At 36.7% G+C, this 18,736-nt stretch overlaps 1 protein-coding gene across 1 annotated transcript in view; it reads left to right on the top strand.

Annotated features, from left to right (window-relative positions):
- Positions 1-16,544, top strand: part of LOC139700366 (ATP-binding cassette sub-family G member 4-like) — a 164,408-nt gene extending 147,864 nt beyond the window's left edge. The window contains exons 3-10 of the mRNA XM_071599006.1: positions 34-229; positions 2,661-2,806; positions 5,642-5,883; positions 6,542-6,843; positions 10,660-10,828; positions 11,700-11,800; positions 14,336-14,491; positions 15,055-16,544. Coding sequence (XP_071455107.1) covers positions 34-229; positions 2,661-2,806; positions 5,642-5,883; positions 6,542-6,843; positions 10,660-10,828; positions 11,700-11,800; positions 14,336-14,491; positions 15,055-15,426 — 1,684 coding nt within the window. The 3' untranslated portion in view covers positions 15,427-16,544. The remainder of the gene's footprint in view (positions 1-33; positions 230-2,660; positions 2,807-5,641; positions 5,884-6,541; positions 6,844-10,659; positions 10,829-11,699; positions 11,801-14,335; positions 14,492-15,054) is intronic.
- The last annotated feature ends 2,192 nt before the right edge of the window (positions 16,545-18,736 follow it).

Raw genomic sequence — 18,736 nt, forward strand, 5'->3', positions numbered from 1 at the left:
ACTCTTCAATGCTATTTCCGTTCTGATTCACAGTACCAAAGGTATGAGTGGATGTGTTAGAGCCCTCGGCCGAGTCAAATCAGCCCATGGCTCTCCATTGCGCAAGCAGTCATGCTACATCATGCAGGATGACCGCTTAATGGGACATCTCACAGCAAGGGAGTCACTAGAATTGTCTGCCAAACTCCGCCTGCCCCGATCAGTCACTGCCAAGGAGAGACAATTGGTGGTGAGAGCTTTAGTATCATTTTCATCATCATGTTACTTTTTTCTACCTAAAGGCCACAGGGTGGCTCTCATCTTATGAAATCCTCGTGTTCAGTCCTGAATGCTGGCTTGATTTTAGAAGTATTAAGTTGAAATGTAAAGTAGCCACTGGGTAATAAACTTCACTGTAGTTTTGAAAATATTGTTTGTATGTGATGTGGACGGCATTTTGTATGTGATGTGGAAGTTTGTTTGTATGTGATGTGGAAGTTTGTTTGTATGTGATGTGGAAGTGTCATTATGTGAAAATATTTTGTCTCTTATCTGTTTTTATGTGTTCGAATGTAATTTTCGTTGTTAGTAGTTATCTTTGACCTAACCTGACCGTTGCCACCAGGAAATTTGCCTAATTGCAACGTAATTGTGTAAATGAATAAATAATAAATAGATTATTCCAGATTGTGACACAATCACAGACCAACCTAAACGTCACAGTTCAAAAAGTTTTATTTCAAAACGTAGGACGTTTTGTCACATAACGAACTTTTATGAATTATATGTTCAATAGGAATTAGCTGTCACCTATGAAAACTAATGGAATTCGAGTATTATGGCCTTCTGGAAACAAGAATGTCCGCAAGTTGTCACAGATTTTTCTTGTTTTTACTGTCACCAATGAAGTTGAAATTCCCATCTAACAAGCAGTGCGCCGGTGTGCAATTAAAAAATAAACTTCCAGAGCCACATGAAATTTGAAACCAACACAGTAAGCCTCACAATTATTTCTCATAATTTCCTAGTGTCTGGTTGAAGCTGTGACAGCTGCTGTTAGTGATGACAGCTTTGGCCAAAGGCATCATGCCACCTTCGTTTCAATCGCCAGAAACAAAAAAAAAAAGAAAAGTAATTCTTGCTTTATTTTTTGTTTAATAATTTCTTTATTTTTTCACATAATAAGGTCAAATGAAACAAAATATTTTGACAAATTTATTTGAAGCATTAAGGTAAGAATCTGTGGGGTTCTTCTACTCAGGCTTCCGTTCTTTCATTTAACACTCAGCCCATGTAAACAATTTATATGCTACAGATGTTGTTATTTTAGTTGCTTGTTTTAATTTGTAGCCTCATAATTTATTTTTTCCGCAAACATTCCCCAAAACCTCATTTCAACCATGTTTTGTTGAATTTAATGCCTGTCCTAAAACACCCATTTTTTGTTTATGTACAGCAAAGTGGTAGGAAGCGCATGTATACACTGCCATTTTTGTTGCTTATGACAAGCATTTATATTTTTATACACTTCACATAATTGCTGGATACCCTTCTGCCAGTATCTATGCCCCTTCTAATCTCTTCCTCTTATGTTACCATCTTTAAAAAACATTCTTCAAGGCACACACCTGCACAAAAATGCACCTGCATCATTGGTGTGTTGCATTTTGTTACATTTAAGATGGATGTTGATTACCAAGCTTCATTCTTGATGCTAAACTAAGTTGTGATGATCATGTATGAGCTAAATCATCTTGTAATATTCCTTTTGAGGAAATAGGAAATATTGCCACAGAGGACATTTCTTGTTAACGCATGCAAGGCATTTTTCATTTCCAATGTGTTATATGGATTGAAACTATGAAGCAATTCTTTTGTTGCCAAACCTATACTTCTTCTACAAAATAAAACTGTCAGAATAATGAAATTCAGATTATAGAAATTATTGCAAACCCCTTGTTTATTGTTCATTATATAATGACGTGAATATAATGAAGTTCATTTATGTTATCTTAAGTGATATAAAAGAAAATGTTAATAATCTTTTGATTAACGTCAGTTTTTGAAATTATACGACAAGGAACAGACATGAGCTAAATACAGCATATTCTCAATTGGTTATGACCCAAGACTCGGTTTAATGCTTGGGCATCACGTTATTTAATAAACAACCAGCTTCTGCATTTCAGCACCAACATTTCAACTGTTAAAACAAAATTTTATTATTGGCTCTCAACCATGTCTTTTGACTCTGGGAATGAATTTCTTTATACTGATATTAGAGACTTGATATTTAAGTAAAATATACATAAATATATGGAGAGGTTTTGTGCTTTTAATAATGTTAGTGTTATCTAATGTGGTGTGTAACTATCTAATAATAAAAAGGCTATGATCATGGGCCAGTTACAACATAAACTTGACGTATCTACTTGTCATATTGGTGTCCTGAATCTCAAACGCACAATGCTCTGAAAGTTAGTGGTCATAGGGAATGGAAAAACTGTGTGTTCTTAAATGGTTCTGTAAATTGAAACTAAACTATATTGTATGGATTATTTTGTTACCTTTAGTGAATGTAAGAACAATAAAAGAGTGACTAGCTTAATATAGCTCCTCTCTTTTGAAATGGCCTCTCTTTGCTTGGGATTGTCATACTCTTGTGTTTATTTTTGTTTTAGATTGATGATATCCTGGAAACCCTCGGATTGGCTGTTAGTGCATCTGTGAAATGTTGCAGCCTCTCTGGTGGCCAAAAAAAGCGACTGTCGGTTGCTTTAGAATTAGTTAACAACCCCCCCGTAATCTTCTTGGATGAGCCAACCACGTAAGTCACGAGCGTGGTTTTAATTCATTCATTCCATTTCTTGCATGTGCGATTTTGAGACTCATTTTTGCATATCCCCAACTACTCTGGATTTAATGAAATAGTCTCTCAGAATTCCCTATTTGGTCAAAAGAATGTGTAATATTGGTCTCCCTGGTAAAAAAATGTACCATATTTTCCCATCAACAAGGCGCACCTTATGTATAACGTGCACCCAGAACTTTGTAGTTATCATGAATTTGTATAGATACCATGCGCCCAGGGCTTCATAGTTACCTTGAACGTGTATAGATGCCGTGCAACTGTATTTACACACACACACACATATATACATACACACACACACACACACACACACACACACACACACACACATATATATATATATATATACATATATACCACGTTTCCGCACCGTACATAGCTACGCTCCATATCAAAGTTTTTACGAGTCTTTTCTTAACATCCTTACTCAAAGTCCCTGTCATCAACTCCCTCCTCCTTGTGAAAGCCTCTTTGCCTAGCGCAATTCTTCTCCTTACGTCCCTACTACTTTGACTGTGTTGGTCCGAAACACTACCGAGCTACGTAAACTGTTCTACGTGCTCTAGTTTTTGCCCTCCTATTTTAATGTTAAGCTTGGCCTTTTTCTTTCTAGAAAATCGCATAACCTTTGTTTTATTAATATTGATTCTCATCCCATACCTGTCGCACTGAATTTCCAATTCGCTCAGCAATGCTTGCAGCCCCTTGGCTGACTGACAAACTAAAGCTTGGTCATCAGATATATATATATATATATATATATATATATATATATATATATATGCACATAAAAATTATTAACAGTGTGTGTAAAAATACATCTATGTTTGGATTTTTTCAATTCTCATAACATATAGTATTCCGCATCGTCATTTTTGCGATCATCTGTGCATTTTTGCAAAGACAACGCTCGCGTAATCGATGGGAAAATACGGTAATATCAGTAAATGAGGACTTTGATTGTGGTGAAAAACACTAAGTTGGTATTTCCTTCTTTGGATATTTCTAACTTGAAATTCAAATTATGCTCAACTTAATGTGATTACATAAAATATTTTCATAATAGGAATGAATAATTTTTAATTGTCTTATAATCTACATTAAAATTTGGCCATGGTCCATGCATAAAGCATGTGAAAGCCTACCATGCTGACATATTATATCTTCTTGTCGGAACCTTCCACAGGGAGAGAGAAAGAAAATATCAGCAAATATAGTGAGCAATAAATGACTCTATATGGCAATGGCAATATGAGCATTCTGTGAAAATTGCCCTGTTTTGCTCATAAAGTGTAAATTTTCATTAAGCTTCTTTTCCCGGATCATTTTTTGACCCCTTGGACATGGCTCATCATTATTGTACACATTCAACTGGTTCCCCTGCTTATTTGGCTTCCTAAGTCTAAACTCAGCTAGTGGTAAGTGATATGTATGCATCTGTTTTGCAATATATATCATATCCTGCAATAACATCAACAAAATGGCAACTATGTATCTAATTTCCATGCATGTACATCAAAAAAATATCTAAGGTTGCCATTTGTATCATATATCCAACTCAGATTTTACTGAAAAGGTTCATTTTCATCCCTACTGATAATCATCATTATTTTATCTAAATGCAATATTCTAATTTTTCCCCGTAAAGAGAATCCATTTTGTTTTCTGATGCTTCACTTCTATGATTTAATTCATGAGATGAACCGCTATAATGTTCATAGGCATTTAGAATTTTTGTTATCGGGGCAAAAGTATTTTAAGAGGTACCAATTCATCTTTGGTTCATACATCTGAACCACTGGAACTTGATTGAAATAGTTTTTTCTTTTTAATCATTCATGGTTTTTCATCCATTAAGTATCCTCCACGAGTGTTATCCCGTGTTGCCATCTTATGAGCATTGGCTATTGGCATGAGTTTATGGCAGTTGAATTTGTATTGCATGTAATTAAATAGGTTTACCACATGTCAATGTTAGCATATGTGTACCACATATTGATCCATGCGATATTAAAGATGTACAAAAATCTTTTCGAACATTGGTATACCTTTATAGATATCCTATGGATGCCAATTGCTACTGGTGCAGTCCAAAGATTGAATTTTTTTAGGCATAAGAAAGCAAACTAAAATCTGCTTTCATTCAAATTGGGTAGTTGTATTGAAAGTTGCAGTAGAAATTTTTATTGACATTAGTTCTTTAATTCTGAAAAATTAAATTAAATTTGTTAAGGTAAATGATAAATATGGCAAAACAATTTTTTTTTTAAGATAGATGATCAATCTAGGGGGAAAATCTCCTCATGACATCTCAAAACTTTTAATTCATGGAAATGGACAGTTATTACATTGGTTTCTTTTCTCACTTTTTGGTCGTGAATTTATCCATCCTGAATGTTTTTGATGTCTGATGCATTTCTAGCTGCACTTGTTTTTTCAGGATGGTTAGAAAGTCCAATTTTAACATATGTTGGTCATTATTCTGTGTGAAGTTTAAGGAAGTATCTTAAATATCCTGGATTGTTTTTATCAGCTATGGACCGCACATTTTCACTCTCTTTAAAAAGTCACATTCAGTAGTTTATGTGGATACTGATTGGGGATATGTGTAGTTCAAAACATGTTTTTTCCAGTTCCACAAACCTCTATCAGAGACCTGCACCTGAAGTGCGCTCTGTTAATAAAAACAATAAATATCAGAAGTTTGTACCTCAACTAGTTTGTTATTTTCTTTTTTAGGAAAGTAATGGTGGATTTTGTTTCAACATTACTCTCTTTCTATAACTCTAGGGGTCTTGACAGTTCATCGTCTGTGCAGTGCATGGTTTTGTTCAAGCAGCTGGCTAGGGGAGGAAGGACTGTTGTGATGACCCTTCATCAGCCAAGTGCATCCCTTTATATGATGCTTGACCATGTGTATTTGCTGGGGAAGGGTGGCTGTTGCATCTATCAGGGAGCACCACAGATGACTGTGCCATACCTTGCAACCTTTGGCCTACTTTGTCCTTTATATCACAGTCCAGCTGACTACAGTGAGTGAATAGTTATTGGCACTGTATGAAATATGTCTGCTATCCCTTCAAAACATATGACTCTGTGAAATTTGAGTGGGTATTTTTAATGAGGCTGTGTTGGAAAATCACAGATAAACCCTTTAATAAGATAATATAGCGTCACTCACTTGCAGGTGCTATTAGCAGATGCCAGACTGTTTTAGCCAGAATAATTTGTCACACATACTTTAAAACTTTTCTCAATCACAGTGCATGCAGGTGAATAATTGATATTCAATGCCAGTATTTATTTTCAAGCACCATGAAGTCATATGTGCTGCACAACTAAAAAGCATTTGCCATAAACACCTAATGCTTTCTTCAAATTAATTGTTACAGGTCGTTGAGTCTTTCAAATTGTTTTCCTATTGCAAGAAAAATTTTGCAGTGCTCTTTTAACCTGTATACCATTGAACGATAAACTATCACCAAAGAGTGATTCATATTCCTAAGTTGAGAAATTACTGCTACTGGAGTATAGCAGCATGTATTAACCCTGAGTTGCGTATCATTTGTATAATTTTCTACAACATTGCATTAATAAATAGACTCATGCATGGTTGAATATCTTAAAAAAGTCTGTTGAATATTTTAATGTAAGAGGAATTTGATGGTGCCCCCTCCGACCCCCTTTCAGTGCTTGAAGTGGCCACAGAGGACCAGGGAGAATATACGAAGAAGATGTCGGATGCAGTGATAGCAGACCTTGGTATGAATGCTGGTGAGAGCAAGTGGAGGAAAGCCATTGGGAATATCCCCGACCACCCTCTTCCTGCAGCTAGGAAGGCCTCTGCAGTTGGGAAGATATGGAGTGGATGTCAGGAAGAAGAACAGCAAATTGTGTTGTTGCCATCTGAGGATGACCTACGACCTGTATCTGAATTGGGAAAGTTCCGGATTCTATTGGGCAGGGCACTGTGGCAAATTCACTGTGAATGGGTACGTGCACTAAGCCTCTCGTTTTGTGTCCATCTTATCATATTCACGTGCTAAAATCCTCATCCTCATTCATGATGGATGAAAATTCATGGAATGGCACTATTGGAATTCACTTCGTTTTTTCACAATCTAGTGGATTTTGTCTCTCAATAGTATATTGTCAATAGCATTATATACTGGATCAATGAAGGTTAACCAAATTTTTACCCTTTACTTGATATGATATAACAAATAGTCATGTAAAATTCCTCGTGTTATCCTTGTCTCCAATTTACAGATAGCTCTTTTTCTTATATCAACCTGTGTGAAAAAACGCATTTTCAAGGGCCCTCTTGTTAACTTTAAAATTCTTATGGTTTTAGTGGATAGATATTAGAAATGATCTAACCAATTCCAACCTTTCACACTGGCAGAATTGACTTGTAAATACCTCTGCTGCCTTTAGTATCATGAGAAACACTATTCTGAGCAGTCCTTCAAGGGATTCGAAGCATAAAAGTTCCCCGGTACACCAGTTGACACATTGGGGCCCAACTCATCAAGGCTCACCTTTCCTTTGGAAGCTGGGAAGTGGAGACCCTGACCCTTTCATTGCATTGGCAGCTTTCCCCTCAGCATGAGTTAGTTCATGGTCAAATAATTGTTTATGCAATGGTTTTGCCAGAAAAAATATTTGTACTATCATTCAAAAATATGTACATTTATGAATGAATTTCTAGGGTTTTACTTTGTTTATACAATTTGTAAACGAATTTCTATTGCTAATATTCATAATGTTGGGTATAAACTATTTAAATTTGAAAAATTAAGAGGTCACAAAAATAACCATCTTTTAGGTTTTAATCAGAAAAAATGCAAAATTCTTGTACACTTAATACAAGGGTAGGCTGAAAAGTAATGCGAACATGCTTGTGGAGGACAAACACAAACAAATGGCAAGAAAGGGCTAAGAAGTACATTAAAGTACAATTCTTAAGTTTCAAAATCATATGTTTATTTTTCAACATAGTCACCGTTAAGTCTGACACATTTCTCCCAATGTGTAACAAGTTTTTTCATTCCGTCATTGAAAAACTCTTCCGACTTTTCTCGAATCCAGGACTTGACAGCTGCTTTCAACCTCATCGCCCGAGGCGTAATGATTACCCATGAGGCATCTTTTGAGTTGGGAAAAAAAATTGGGGTAATACAGGAGGGTGTGGAATGTAAGGAGGGTGTGGAGTTGGTTCAAATTTCAGGTTTCGCAGAGCCTCCCCAGCTGCACGCAAGGTGTGTGGAAGAGCGTTGTCATGCTGCAAGATTATTGACACGAGGCTGCCTTTGACACGACAAACATCTCCCCTTGGATTTTTCAATATGGTTTGCGATATGCTTTTGAGTGATTCACCGGTCATTTTGAATCAAATCTTCCAAGATTTTGCAATGTTTATCATCTGTGGCAGTGATCGGACGTCCGCCTCGTGTTTAATCAACAGTTATAGCTTTTCCAGGCTCGCAGCCACAAAATTTTACTACTCATCGATTTATAGTAGATCTATCAACAGCATCATCACGATTAACAGCCTTTAAATAACGATGAATCTCAGTGGGAGTCATTTTTTCAGCCGTTAAAAATTCCACCATACTTCCACTTGTCGAAATACAATGAATGGATGAAACAACCTTAAACCTGTGCATGCATGTTGTGGGGGAATATTACCTCCACATGCCACCAGGAGTGCTTCTGAAGGTTATTTTGTCTGTGGTCTATGAGCATGTGTGCATTAGTTATCAGCCTACCCTCGTACATCTTGGTAATTAAAAACCACACTAGCTTTGCGAATATATTCTATTGTTTCAGGCTTCACTTCGTGGAAGTATTTAATATCCATACTAAAAAGAAAGACTTTTTAGTATGGAAATTAAAAACCAGGTTGTAATATAGGATATTTTTTTCTAAATGAGGATTATTAACCATTGTCATGGAACAAATCTTCTTTATAAGATCTCAATTAATATTAATGGTAGGGTTCTGTTGAAAAATTGTAGATTCACAGAAAATCCCGAAGAATTCATTTCCAAGTTTATATTTTTGGAGCAGGTGACTATGGTTTCTTTAGCAAAGCTAAGGTATAAACATTCATTTGAATGTGGACTCGTGCCATGAGGGGAGCTGCCAATATGATGAAGGGTCAAGGTGACCACTGCCCAGTTCCAGAGGGAATGGTAACGTCCCTGCTGAGTTGGGTCTGAACAGGTTGGCAAACCCCATAGAGCAAGAAGTGGTTGAGATGGGTGTTCCCATTGTTCATTGGCTCTGCGATGGAAAATCTCCAATAGATGAACAAGTCATTTGCATTTATGCATAGGCTAACTTGTGATGGATATAGCTGGAATGCACAGTGAAAGGGGCAGAAGTTTAAGCTGGGAAAGAGAGTATGTTTAGTTGTTTAAATATGATATTTACACATTTTAATTATGAACATTGGTTACTATCCTCAGCAATTATATATAAGTTATCCTTACTTTAATTGGAGAGATATGGCTAATAATGTAATTTTGTAATGGCTATTTTTAAGGCTATTTACCAATACGATGCAATGATTTTAAATGCGACAAATTTCAATGATCCTAACTTGCTTTTTTGTCTGAGGGAAAGGCATAACTCTAGGGCTGACAACATTTATTTTTCTCAAGCTGGGTCAAACTGTCAAGTTCCTAAGTACAGGTATCCCTGTAATAAGCTTACATTGACACAAAGGAGCGTTGGGTTACAAAGATTAAATAATATAGCCAAAGAATAATATGAGCTACACTTGGTGTCCAGATTGGAAACCCTTTGCAAGCCATATCCTGCCCATAGGAGTGTGGCTACTTCCTGCAGCAATTTTCCTGCAAACTCCTGAATTTTGACCAGACATCTCTGGTGATTCCTCCCAGCACCTACTCATCAAATGAGGAGTTACATTGGGAGTTGTAATAGCTGAGAGCAGCAAAGGAGGCAGTTCAATACAATTTTCAGCTTTGTTTTAAATTTGTTTATATCTTGACACAGAGCATCGTCAGCCTTCTATTGTAGAGCAAAGTGTGATGTGATCCATAACTTTGTGCTTCAATATGCTTGAGCAGGAAGTTGCTAAAGAAATGTGAAAAGGATTTTTACTAAGCAGATTAATCATCATTCAATCCTTAACTGGCTTGGAACAAGGGTTTGTGTGTATTTATCTAATAATATATCCTTCATAGAAATATCTGTGTCTATGCTGGAGCCTATACAATCTAGGTACTAAGTCAGACACCATTTTGAAGTGTAAAATAAGGTAACCAGCAATATCTTATGGCTTCCTCAATGGAGGCATATATAGTAATTATTTATGCTAAATTTCCATAGCTCTCTTTCCAGTTGACTTGACGATACAAGTACTAAATGAAAAGTGTTTCCCATCTCCATCCATAGTTGAGCCACAGTTTTGCATCAAAGATTGAAAGAGCATTAGTCCTTTTTCCTGGAAAAATATCTTCCCTTTGTGGGAATTCACAGTGTTTTCAATTACCTTTCTAATATATATTTTATATAATTTAAAAATAATGAAAACATGTCCATACTTGGGTGTAAAGTCCCAATTGTGGAGAATTCACTTAAATTGAACCATGTATTGGTGTCTTGAGTGACTTCACATGCCTTGAAAATATATCTCGCTGAGATATATGTACTTGTTTTTTTTTAGAATAGATATCTGCTCTATAGAGTGCACCATTTTCTGACCTCCCTAACGTTACTAGGCCCGGATGCTCTCTTTTTTATATTTCAAAATGCATTTCAATGTTTTCCTTCAGGCTGTTACCCAGGTGCGAGCAGTCTTCCACCTGATGGTGGGAGTGTTGCTAGGCATGCTCTTCTCTGGTGCTAGCACTGATGGTGGCAGAACAATCAGCAACCTCGGATTCCTCCTCGTCTCACTCGTGTACCTCTCTTATACCTCCATGATGCCTGCTGTGCTTCGTTGTAAGTATTTTCATGGAACAATTTCAATATCTTAAGAAGATGTTTAGGTACCAGACCACTCTCATATTAGTAAGCTCTTGATAGGTATCTATAAAGTACAGGGTGCAGCAAAACATAGCTTCCTTTTTCAAACGCAAAACACTTTCAAAAGTGGAAGTTATGTTGCCCCACTCAGTATAATCATTACATAAAGCATTCAGAATCTTCAGTTTTATCATATTCTTCCTTTAAACTTTTTATTACTATGGTAATGCCTGCTGTTTTGTTCACTTGTTTTTTTTCCTTAGTCCTAGAAATCTGATTTAATAATGTATTACACATTAAAGGTCGAAGTAGTCCAGGGAGGAGAGCGTTGGACTACTGACCCATGGGAGGGCCCGGGTTCGATTCCCGGGCAAGCCTCTCTGGGCACCTTGTAGCTCCACCCAAGCTAAAGTGATTTTTCGGGTACCAGGTCTTCCTGGGAAACCATAACCGGCACAGGGAAAGGAACTGGCCCCCCCACCCTGATGAGTGAAGTTCACACGTCATCGGGCTTAGTACTGGGTGAACTTTGCCATCACCTATCAAACCGACCTTCGGGTTGATTACTGTGTTTATGGTTATTACTCTATTTTTCAAAAAGGAACAATCATTCTTTGCTCTCTATCTTTCTTTTGTTCCTCAATCCAAATGTTTCAAAAGCATTAAAATAAAAGTTTTCAACTCGTTGTGAATGTGTACCTTTGAAATTGGAATAAGTGAATGGATTAATATTTTTCATGCAATAAGCATATGATTATGATAGTATTTTGAAGTCTGAAAGGGTTTGTACAGACTTTGAATTTGACCAAAGAGCTATGCCTTAAATTTAGATCCTCTTCTTTTTCAGTTCCATCAGAACTTCCTGTGATACAAAAGGAACTTTTTAACAACTGGTATTCACTCATCTCATATTATACAGCCTATTTAACCGCTGGAACTCCAGTTCAGGTAAATAGTTATAAAAAGATTTGATAAGAAATATGTGATGTTTTAATGAGATAGTAAGATGAAATATTGAAGAAGTATGAGACAAGTGTAATTTCTATGCGACTTGTTGATAGAAGAAAGAGAATAATTGGTTATTATGTTTTCCCAAAGATATGAAACAGTAAAGTGATTAACTTTAATTTCCCCTAATATATGAAAGTATTCTCATCTTACTGTCATGTAATGACAATTGCAAAATAACACATATCCAGCATATAAAGCTCCTAACATATATGATGCTTATTGAGATTAATAAACCTTCCAAGCATATTTCCATTTGCTATGCATATGTAGATTTGTAGATGCACCTTGTGCTAAATTTCCTATTAATCTAAGAGTGCCTAAATCTATTGAGATGGTGTGTGTCATTCTATGGGAAATATATGGATTTTTTAATGCTGAAGGTGGTAGATTGGTAACATTTGTTTGAGAAGGGGTCAGGCTTTCATGCTTCAGTCAAAGAAAAATTCTGAGAATGTCACGTTAGCTAGTATGCACACATCTTTATGCTGAATATTTGTATAATAAAAATACTCTGCTGCATTTAGGCAGTGCAAGCATTTTTTCAGATCAGCAGAAAAATATTTATGTGGGATAAATACCGTTAATCCACAGAGTCATGTTGTCTTGATTTTATCACACACCTACCCATTTGAATATTACGCTTATTATATAGTTCCAAGTTTCCTATGCTGTAGTTGATGTTCATGTTAATAATACAATTAAGATGTATTGTGGGAAGAGTGTAGGAAGAAAATGAGATGAGTTTTGTTTGGTGTCAAATTAGATAGGGGGGTGATGAGTCACTGGAAATAGAAGTATGAATTGGGGTGATGCCTGGGAGGAAAAACTATGTAGGGAGTTAAGAGGAAAAGGGAAGAGGAGTGGTGACCTTTGAGAGGTGGGCGAGTGGCAGAATGGAGAAGGAAAAGTAGTGGCAGGTATTTGGAAAGAGGTAGGCACCAAGGATTTCCACCTCCAGGGTAAGCCACACTTGTAACCTTCCCCATATCCTCTTTCCCTCCTCATCCATTTTCCTACAACTCCTTGGGGTCCTTCCATCATTTCCCCTACACCCCAGCAGCATTCCCGAGCACAATGGTTGATGATGGAATAATTGAAATTATTCACCTTGGAGTTTCATTTATTACAATTGAGGTATTGATGTGACCACATCATGCCACCTCCAACGCAGAGTAAGGTCAAGTGCCACGCTATGCAGAGTTAAAACATAAAAAAGGGAAGTGGGTGGTTGGTGAGAATAAATGGAGAGAGAAAGAGTGTGGTGGTAGAGAGAATGAGGAGAAAGAATGCCAGTTTGGGGTGGGTGGGCTTGGAGGTTGAAATTGCCAAAATAAATTAATTTGTATATTCCAAACTAGTTCTTCTCTGAGTTTCACATGGCTGGTATGTAATCATCATTGGAGCACACTAAGTTTTGTCCAGTATTGGCACACTTACTCACTGGTAGACAAGGTGACCATGGGGGAGGAGAGAAGGAGGGGGAAGTGTGTGCTGTCCTTTCACGGTTGTTGATGCATACTATCAGGACCATATACCAGGTGGCATTGGGTCTCACTCCGCACCTGAATGTAATGTAGTGACATCCAAACCTTGATCTTAATAAATTAATTCCTACAGCAGAATAGCACCATCGCCCACTGCACTGAAAAAACTTCTGCATGGGCCACTAGATTTTTTTCTCTGTAACACTCGCCTTGTCTCATGATCAAATGGTCTCCAAATATCAATTCTATTGGCTAATAAAATATAAAAACCAAAGGTGGTAAGAAAAGGCTTTGGATATGCGTGGGTAAAGGAAGGCATTCTTCTACCACATTTGAATAGAATTGTCAAACTATGTGGCAATAGAGGAAAGCAGAGGGACATAAAGAGGCTTATCAGGTTATACTTTAGGAAAAAATACTGCAATTAGAGAATTACTTATGCTTTAATATCTTGGGGACTTTATTTAAGCAAATAATATTTATAATGGCTAAAGAATCATAGGAATAAAAGTTATTTCAATTCAAATCACATATTTTTGGGATATTTAATTTGTTTCAAATTTACAAGCCAATGCCTCTGGGATTTAAACCTAAGGGAAATGTTATTTTATTCTTTGAGACAACCTTTTTCCAAAACCTAAAGTGGAGTGCCCAGATAGCTTCCGAGCATGCCTCTGTAACTCAGCTTTCATCTGACCCCTGCTCTCCCTCTAACTCGAATGCCTGATCTCCTCTACATTACATGTTTAAACATCATGAAGAAGCCATACTGCCATGCATTCAAAAAGTACATCCTATAGTCACTATCAGCTCCAGGTTGTGTATTGTCAAAGACATTGCATGTTCTGTCTGTCTCTTGGAGTTGTGGTGTGATGGAAACTCTCAAAATCACCTGAAACAATTCCATGGAGGAATATTACTATGTTAGGGTCTACTAATATTGTGGCATATTTTATGAAAATAGTAATGAGTTGAAATTATATTCCAGATGGTCCACTGTCTCTTGTTTTGCTCGGTGGCATACTTTGGCAGTGGGCAACCCAACGAACCATTTCGCTTCTTCATGTACGTTTTGATATGTGAACTAGTAATGCTGAGAGCTGAAGGATTGGGTCTTGTTCTTGGTACCCTTGTGAACCCTGTTGTGAGTATCTTATCTTTGTTGAAAAATAATGTATTTTCACGCTAAGGATAAGGAAAATTTTCCTGAATGTGTCATAATCCTCAGTTGAGTACTATATTTAACTTTTTTCTCTCCAAAAGTATGGTCTTAACTTTCTTAAAGTGTAACTTAATTTTCCAATATCTTTTCCAGATGAAAACCACCCAATATTCTTCAATATTTTAATCTCAAGGTGATGCTTTTTTATGTGTTTGAAATGCCCAAAATAACTTCCTAATATTTTTTTTCAATGTCAAAGATGAATAATCATCATTATTTTGAAATCTATTATCTCTGTATGTTTTGAGACAGTAAGAAATCCCAATGAAAGTTAATGAACTACCACAGTCACTAGCAATTGATGAGTACCTATTTGTCAAAGTTCCTTAGTACATGGATAAACAACGTTGGTAAAATAAGAAACAAAATGTTGTGGTTATATTGCTCTGAGGATTAGAAGGAGCATTGACATGTTTATACTTTTCCTTTCCTCCCTTAAGTGTTAAAGTTTGTTCATAACATTTTGTTTCTTATCTCTCGACCAGAATGGAACATTTCTTGGTGCTTTGCTGACAGCAGTGGATCTTGTGTTTGCTGGCTACATAGTCCTTGTGTCAGATATGCTGCAATTCTTCCAGTGGTCCTCACACTTAAGCTATCTCCGTCAGGGATTTGAAGGTGTTGTAGTGAGTGTTTATGGTTTCAGCAGAGAGACTTTAGGATGCCCGGAAGAAAAGAATATGATTTCTGAGGGACAAGGGACATATTGCCATTTCCGTTATCCATCTAAAATCCTGGAGACCTTTCACATCAAGGATGATAACTATTGGCTAGTTGATGTGCCAGTGCTGTGCATGTGGGTTATTTTCCTTCGCATTACATTGTTCTTCACACTACGCTGGAGAATGAAATCATGACAAGGATGAATGAAGATCTTCAGGAGTGATGCTAGTCGATCTGGTTGATAATCATCTTTGTGTTTTGAGTGCAAAGTTACTCATTTATTGTGCTCACCAAACGTTATATATTTTACTTTCTCCTATGGAGAAGATAATCATTTTATTTTCAAGTTTTCAAAGTTTATAATTAAAATGTGATTTCACATGACTGTATATGTAAAATTAAGTTGATATTATTCTTTATAGATAAACGTAGAATGCATCACACCCATTGCATTTCATCTCCAATGCAGGAGTCCACTATACATCCATTTTATTGACAACCCTGGATTGTTGGCACATCGTTTTGTGCCTAAATGATAACTTATTTACCAGAGTACAAAGGAGTGTACATGAAAGAGAGGGTCATGGAGAATAATGCTGTTCTGCATTTGTGTTGGTTAGCATATTTAAATATTTAGATTTGAAAGCAGAATTATTCCATTAGACAATGTCCTTTCAATATCTCTGTGAGGCTTTACTAAAAAGCAAATCGATGAAACAAAAACACCATGTATCTTGGCAAATGTGTGGAGATTTGTGTGAATTAACTAAAAATTATGTGAAAAATCAAGCCAACTTGATCATCCCCTGTGCAATGTGATGTGATTGTGCTAGCATTAGCAGCAGAGGAGAGTGCTGCTGCTTGACCCAGTATCAATCTCCAAGGTACCAGTATATCTAGAACACATCCAAAGGGGGTGTGGGGCAGTTTTACATGTCAGAGTTGAAAATAATAATGCATGTAAAAGTAGTCACTTTAATTTAGAAGCCACATCTCAACCTGCAGTAAATAATTTTACTGTCAGGTGACAGCAGGCATTTATAAGTAATGTTAGGCATTTAATTGTTATTCATATTTGATTTGATCATTGCTGAAATGATTCCCAGATAGGGAACTTTGCCCTTCCTTTGGATCCACCCATGTCTCGAACTACTTTCCTCTGAAGGGATAGATTCCATCATCTGGCCAAGGAGGTAAGGAGTATTTGAACTCAATCCACAAAAAGTGCTGAAGCCACTGACTCTGGAGTGTGATAGTTGAAGCAATGAAGATTGAGGAGGTATTTAAATAAGAATTTCTGTGGCATAGGTCATCAACACAATGAACCATGTGATAAATGTGAATTTATGAAATCAAATATTGCAATAAATTGCTTTAATATAAACTTAGCATCATACATAATTGGAACTATGTGAAGTTGTTTGAAAATGCCAATGTAAATTTAAAAAAAAACTGCATGATATGAAATTGTGGATGAAATTTCGCAGTGATCTGGCTGAGTGTACGTGCAATGTCTGAATGCATAACAAATTATTCGCCCATATCCATGGGAGCTACAAACTTTAAAAATCAAGATAACCTCTCTGAAATTACCACTTTCTTGAAAAGCTAGGAAAATTGACTGGCTTCTTAGGAAGTCTTTTGAATTGCTCCCTCATTTTTCTGCAAATTTGAAATAGGGTGTCCGGAGGCATCACATAGTGGAAGCTGCCACCGGAGTTTTACTATGCGTGACCTAGGTTTCAACGTACAAAGTCATCATCAGATGAAGTGCAGAGGACACAAATTTTTGTATAGTAGAGAGAGAAGAGGAGGGGGGAGGTGCTGGTAAGAGAGAGAGGGGATAGAGAAGGGAAACTGGTGTGTGTGTGTGAATGGGAGGATTTGTTACAGCGTGGAAATGCCTGATCCAAGGTAGAGAATGTGATAGTAAGTCTGATGTAGAATTAACAGAATATCTTTAAACTGTGTTTCAATCGAAAAAAAATTTGCTTACAGAAATAGATACCATGATGCAAGTGAAGACATCAGATGAATTATCCAAATGACTAAATGATCGTAGCACTTTTCACTTTATCAAGTGGAAAAGTGCCTCGATCAGTTATTCATTATGTTCAACTTCCACCACATCACGCCTGAAGCTACTCAATTTGGAATCATCCAAAGTTGATATTATATGCATGAGTATTATATGGGCCACCTAGCATTCATTCTCTGGCTGGCATTCAAATTTTCAATTCCATTCTTGCTCTAATCATGGGAAAATGCTTTGACGATGTCTATTTGCAATTTGGCATTTGAACTGTTTGCATTTAACAGCCAATGAAAGACGAAGTAGCCTCACTTCTGGGATATTGACACTTTTACATCACTTTAGGTTCACAATCAATGGAGGTATAAAAGGCCTTATTTGTGAGGTAAGCAAAAATGCCTGTCTTTCCTTGGAGGTAAGTGATAATCAACAAAGTAGAGGAATTAAAGTTAAATTATGGTCCGCGTATTTTATATAACAAGGTTACTCCTCATGGGATGTTATCTGTTTTCATTGAGTTCTTAACCCTTCAAGCTGGTAGAGGAATTTAAATGGTTGGCCCCCCACTCGCAGTATTTAATTTTTTTTAAATCTCCCTTTCTGCAGCATCGCTGAAAATAATTTTTATCTTTTTAAATATTTATCATAAAATTTTGAAAAAATTAACCTTTTGTTAAATTGCTTATTCTATTTAGTAAAAATGTTACTTATGTAATATTTCATATTTTTACTTCTTAATAACCATCTAAGTTTCGAACCTCCGTTCTAAAAGTTCAGTTTTGTGTGATATAATTTGAAACATAGGCCTGCATTGCAGTAGGGGCACCAGTACACTGTATCTTTCCTTTCACCTTGTGCAGAGCACAACTGACATCTCCTTTGAGGCCTGGACTTCTTCCCGGCCGGCCGTATCTTTTCATCGAAGTGCCTCTCGACCAAACTTCCTCGCTTAAACTATGAGATCCAATGTTCATTTAGTTTTCTCCATCTAAACTCTCAATTTTATCTTCATTCAAAAAAAGCTTAACCCTCTTGGAATACATAAGGTGTTATACACAAGGCTTTTCTACTTCTCAAGAAAGACATCTGACATATGAGACCATAGATGGTGGTGAGGCCTTTTGCCCTCGCAACTGTTATGACGAAACAAAAAGAAAGAATGATGCATGAATGGTTCCAGAGAAATTTGATGGGGAGATCGGATCAAGCAATAAAGAAAAGAAAAATAGAACCGGACTTGTTAGATTTATCTTCCTTATAGAGTGCCTTTTCATGTAGTCAAAACAGAATGGTTACAAAGATTCATTACCTAATAGGCCAAGGGCAACAACCATGGATATTTAAAAAATTCTAAACTAAAAGAGTGGAGCAGGACATGAGACATACGTCGATCCACAAATGAGGCCTGCCAACTGTGAGGTACCACGTACTGAGAACCACGCGGAGGGGTTTAGGAACAAATTTGTTATGCC

The sequence above is a fragment of the Hetaerina americana genome, unplaced genomic scaffold, assembly GCF_022747635.1.
Source record: "Hetaerina americana unplaced genomic scaffold, ioHetAmer1.1.p SCAF_10, whole genome shotgun sequence".
In the NCBI taxonomy this organism is placed as follows: Eukaryota; Metazoa; Arthropoda; class Insecta; order Odonata; family Calopterygidae; genus Hetaerina; species Hetaerina americana.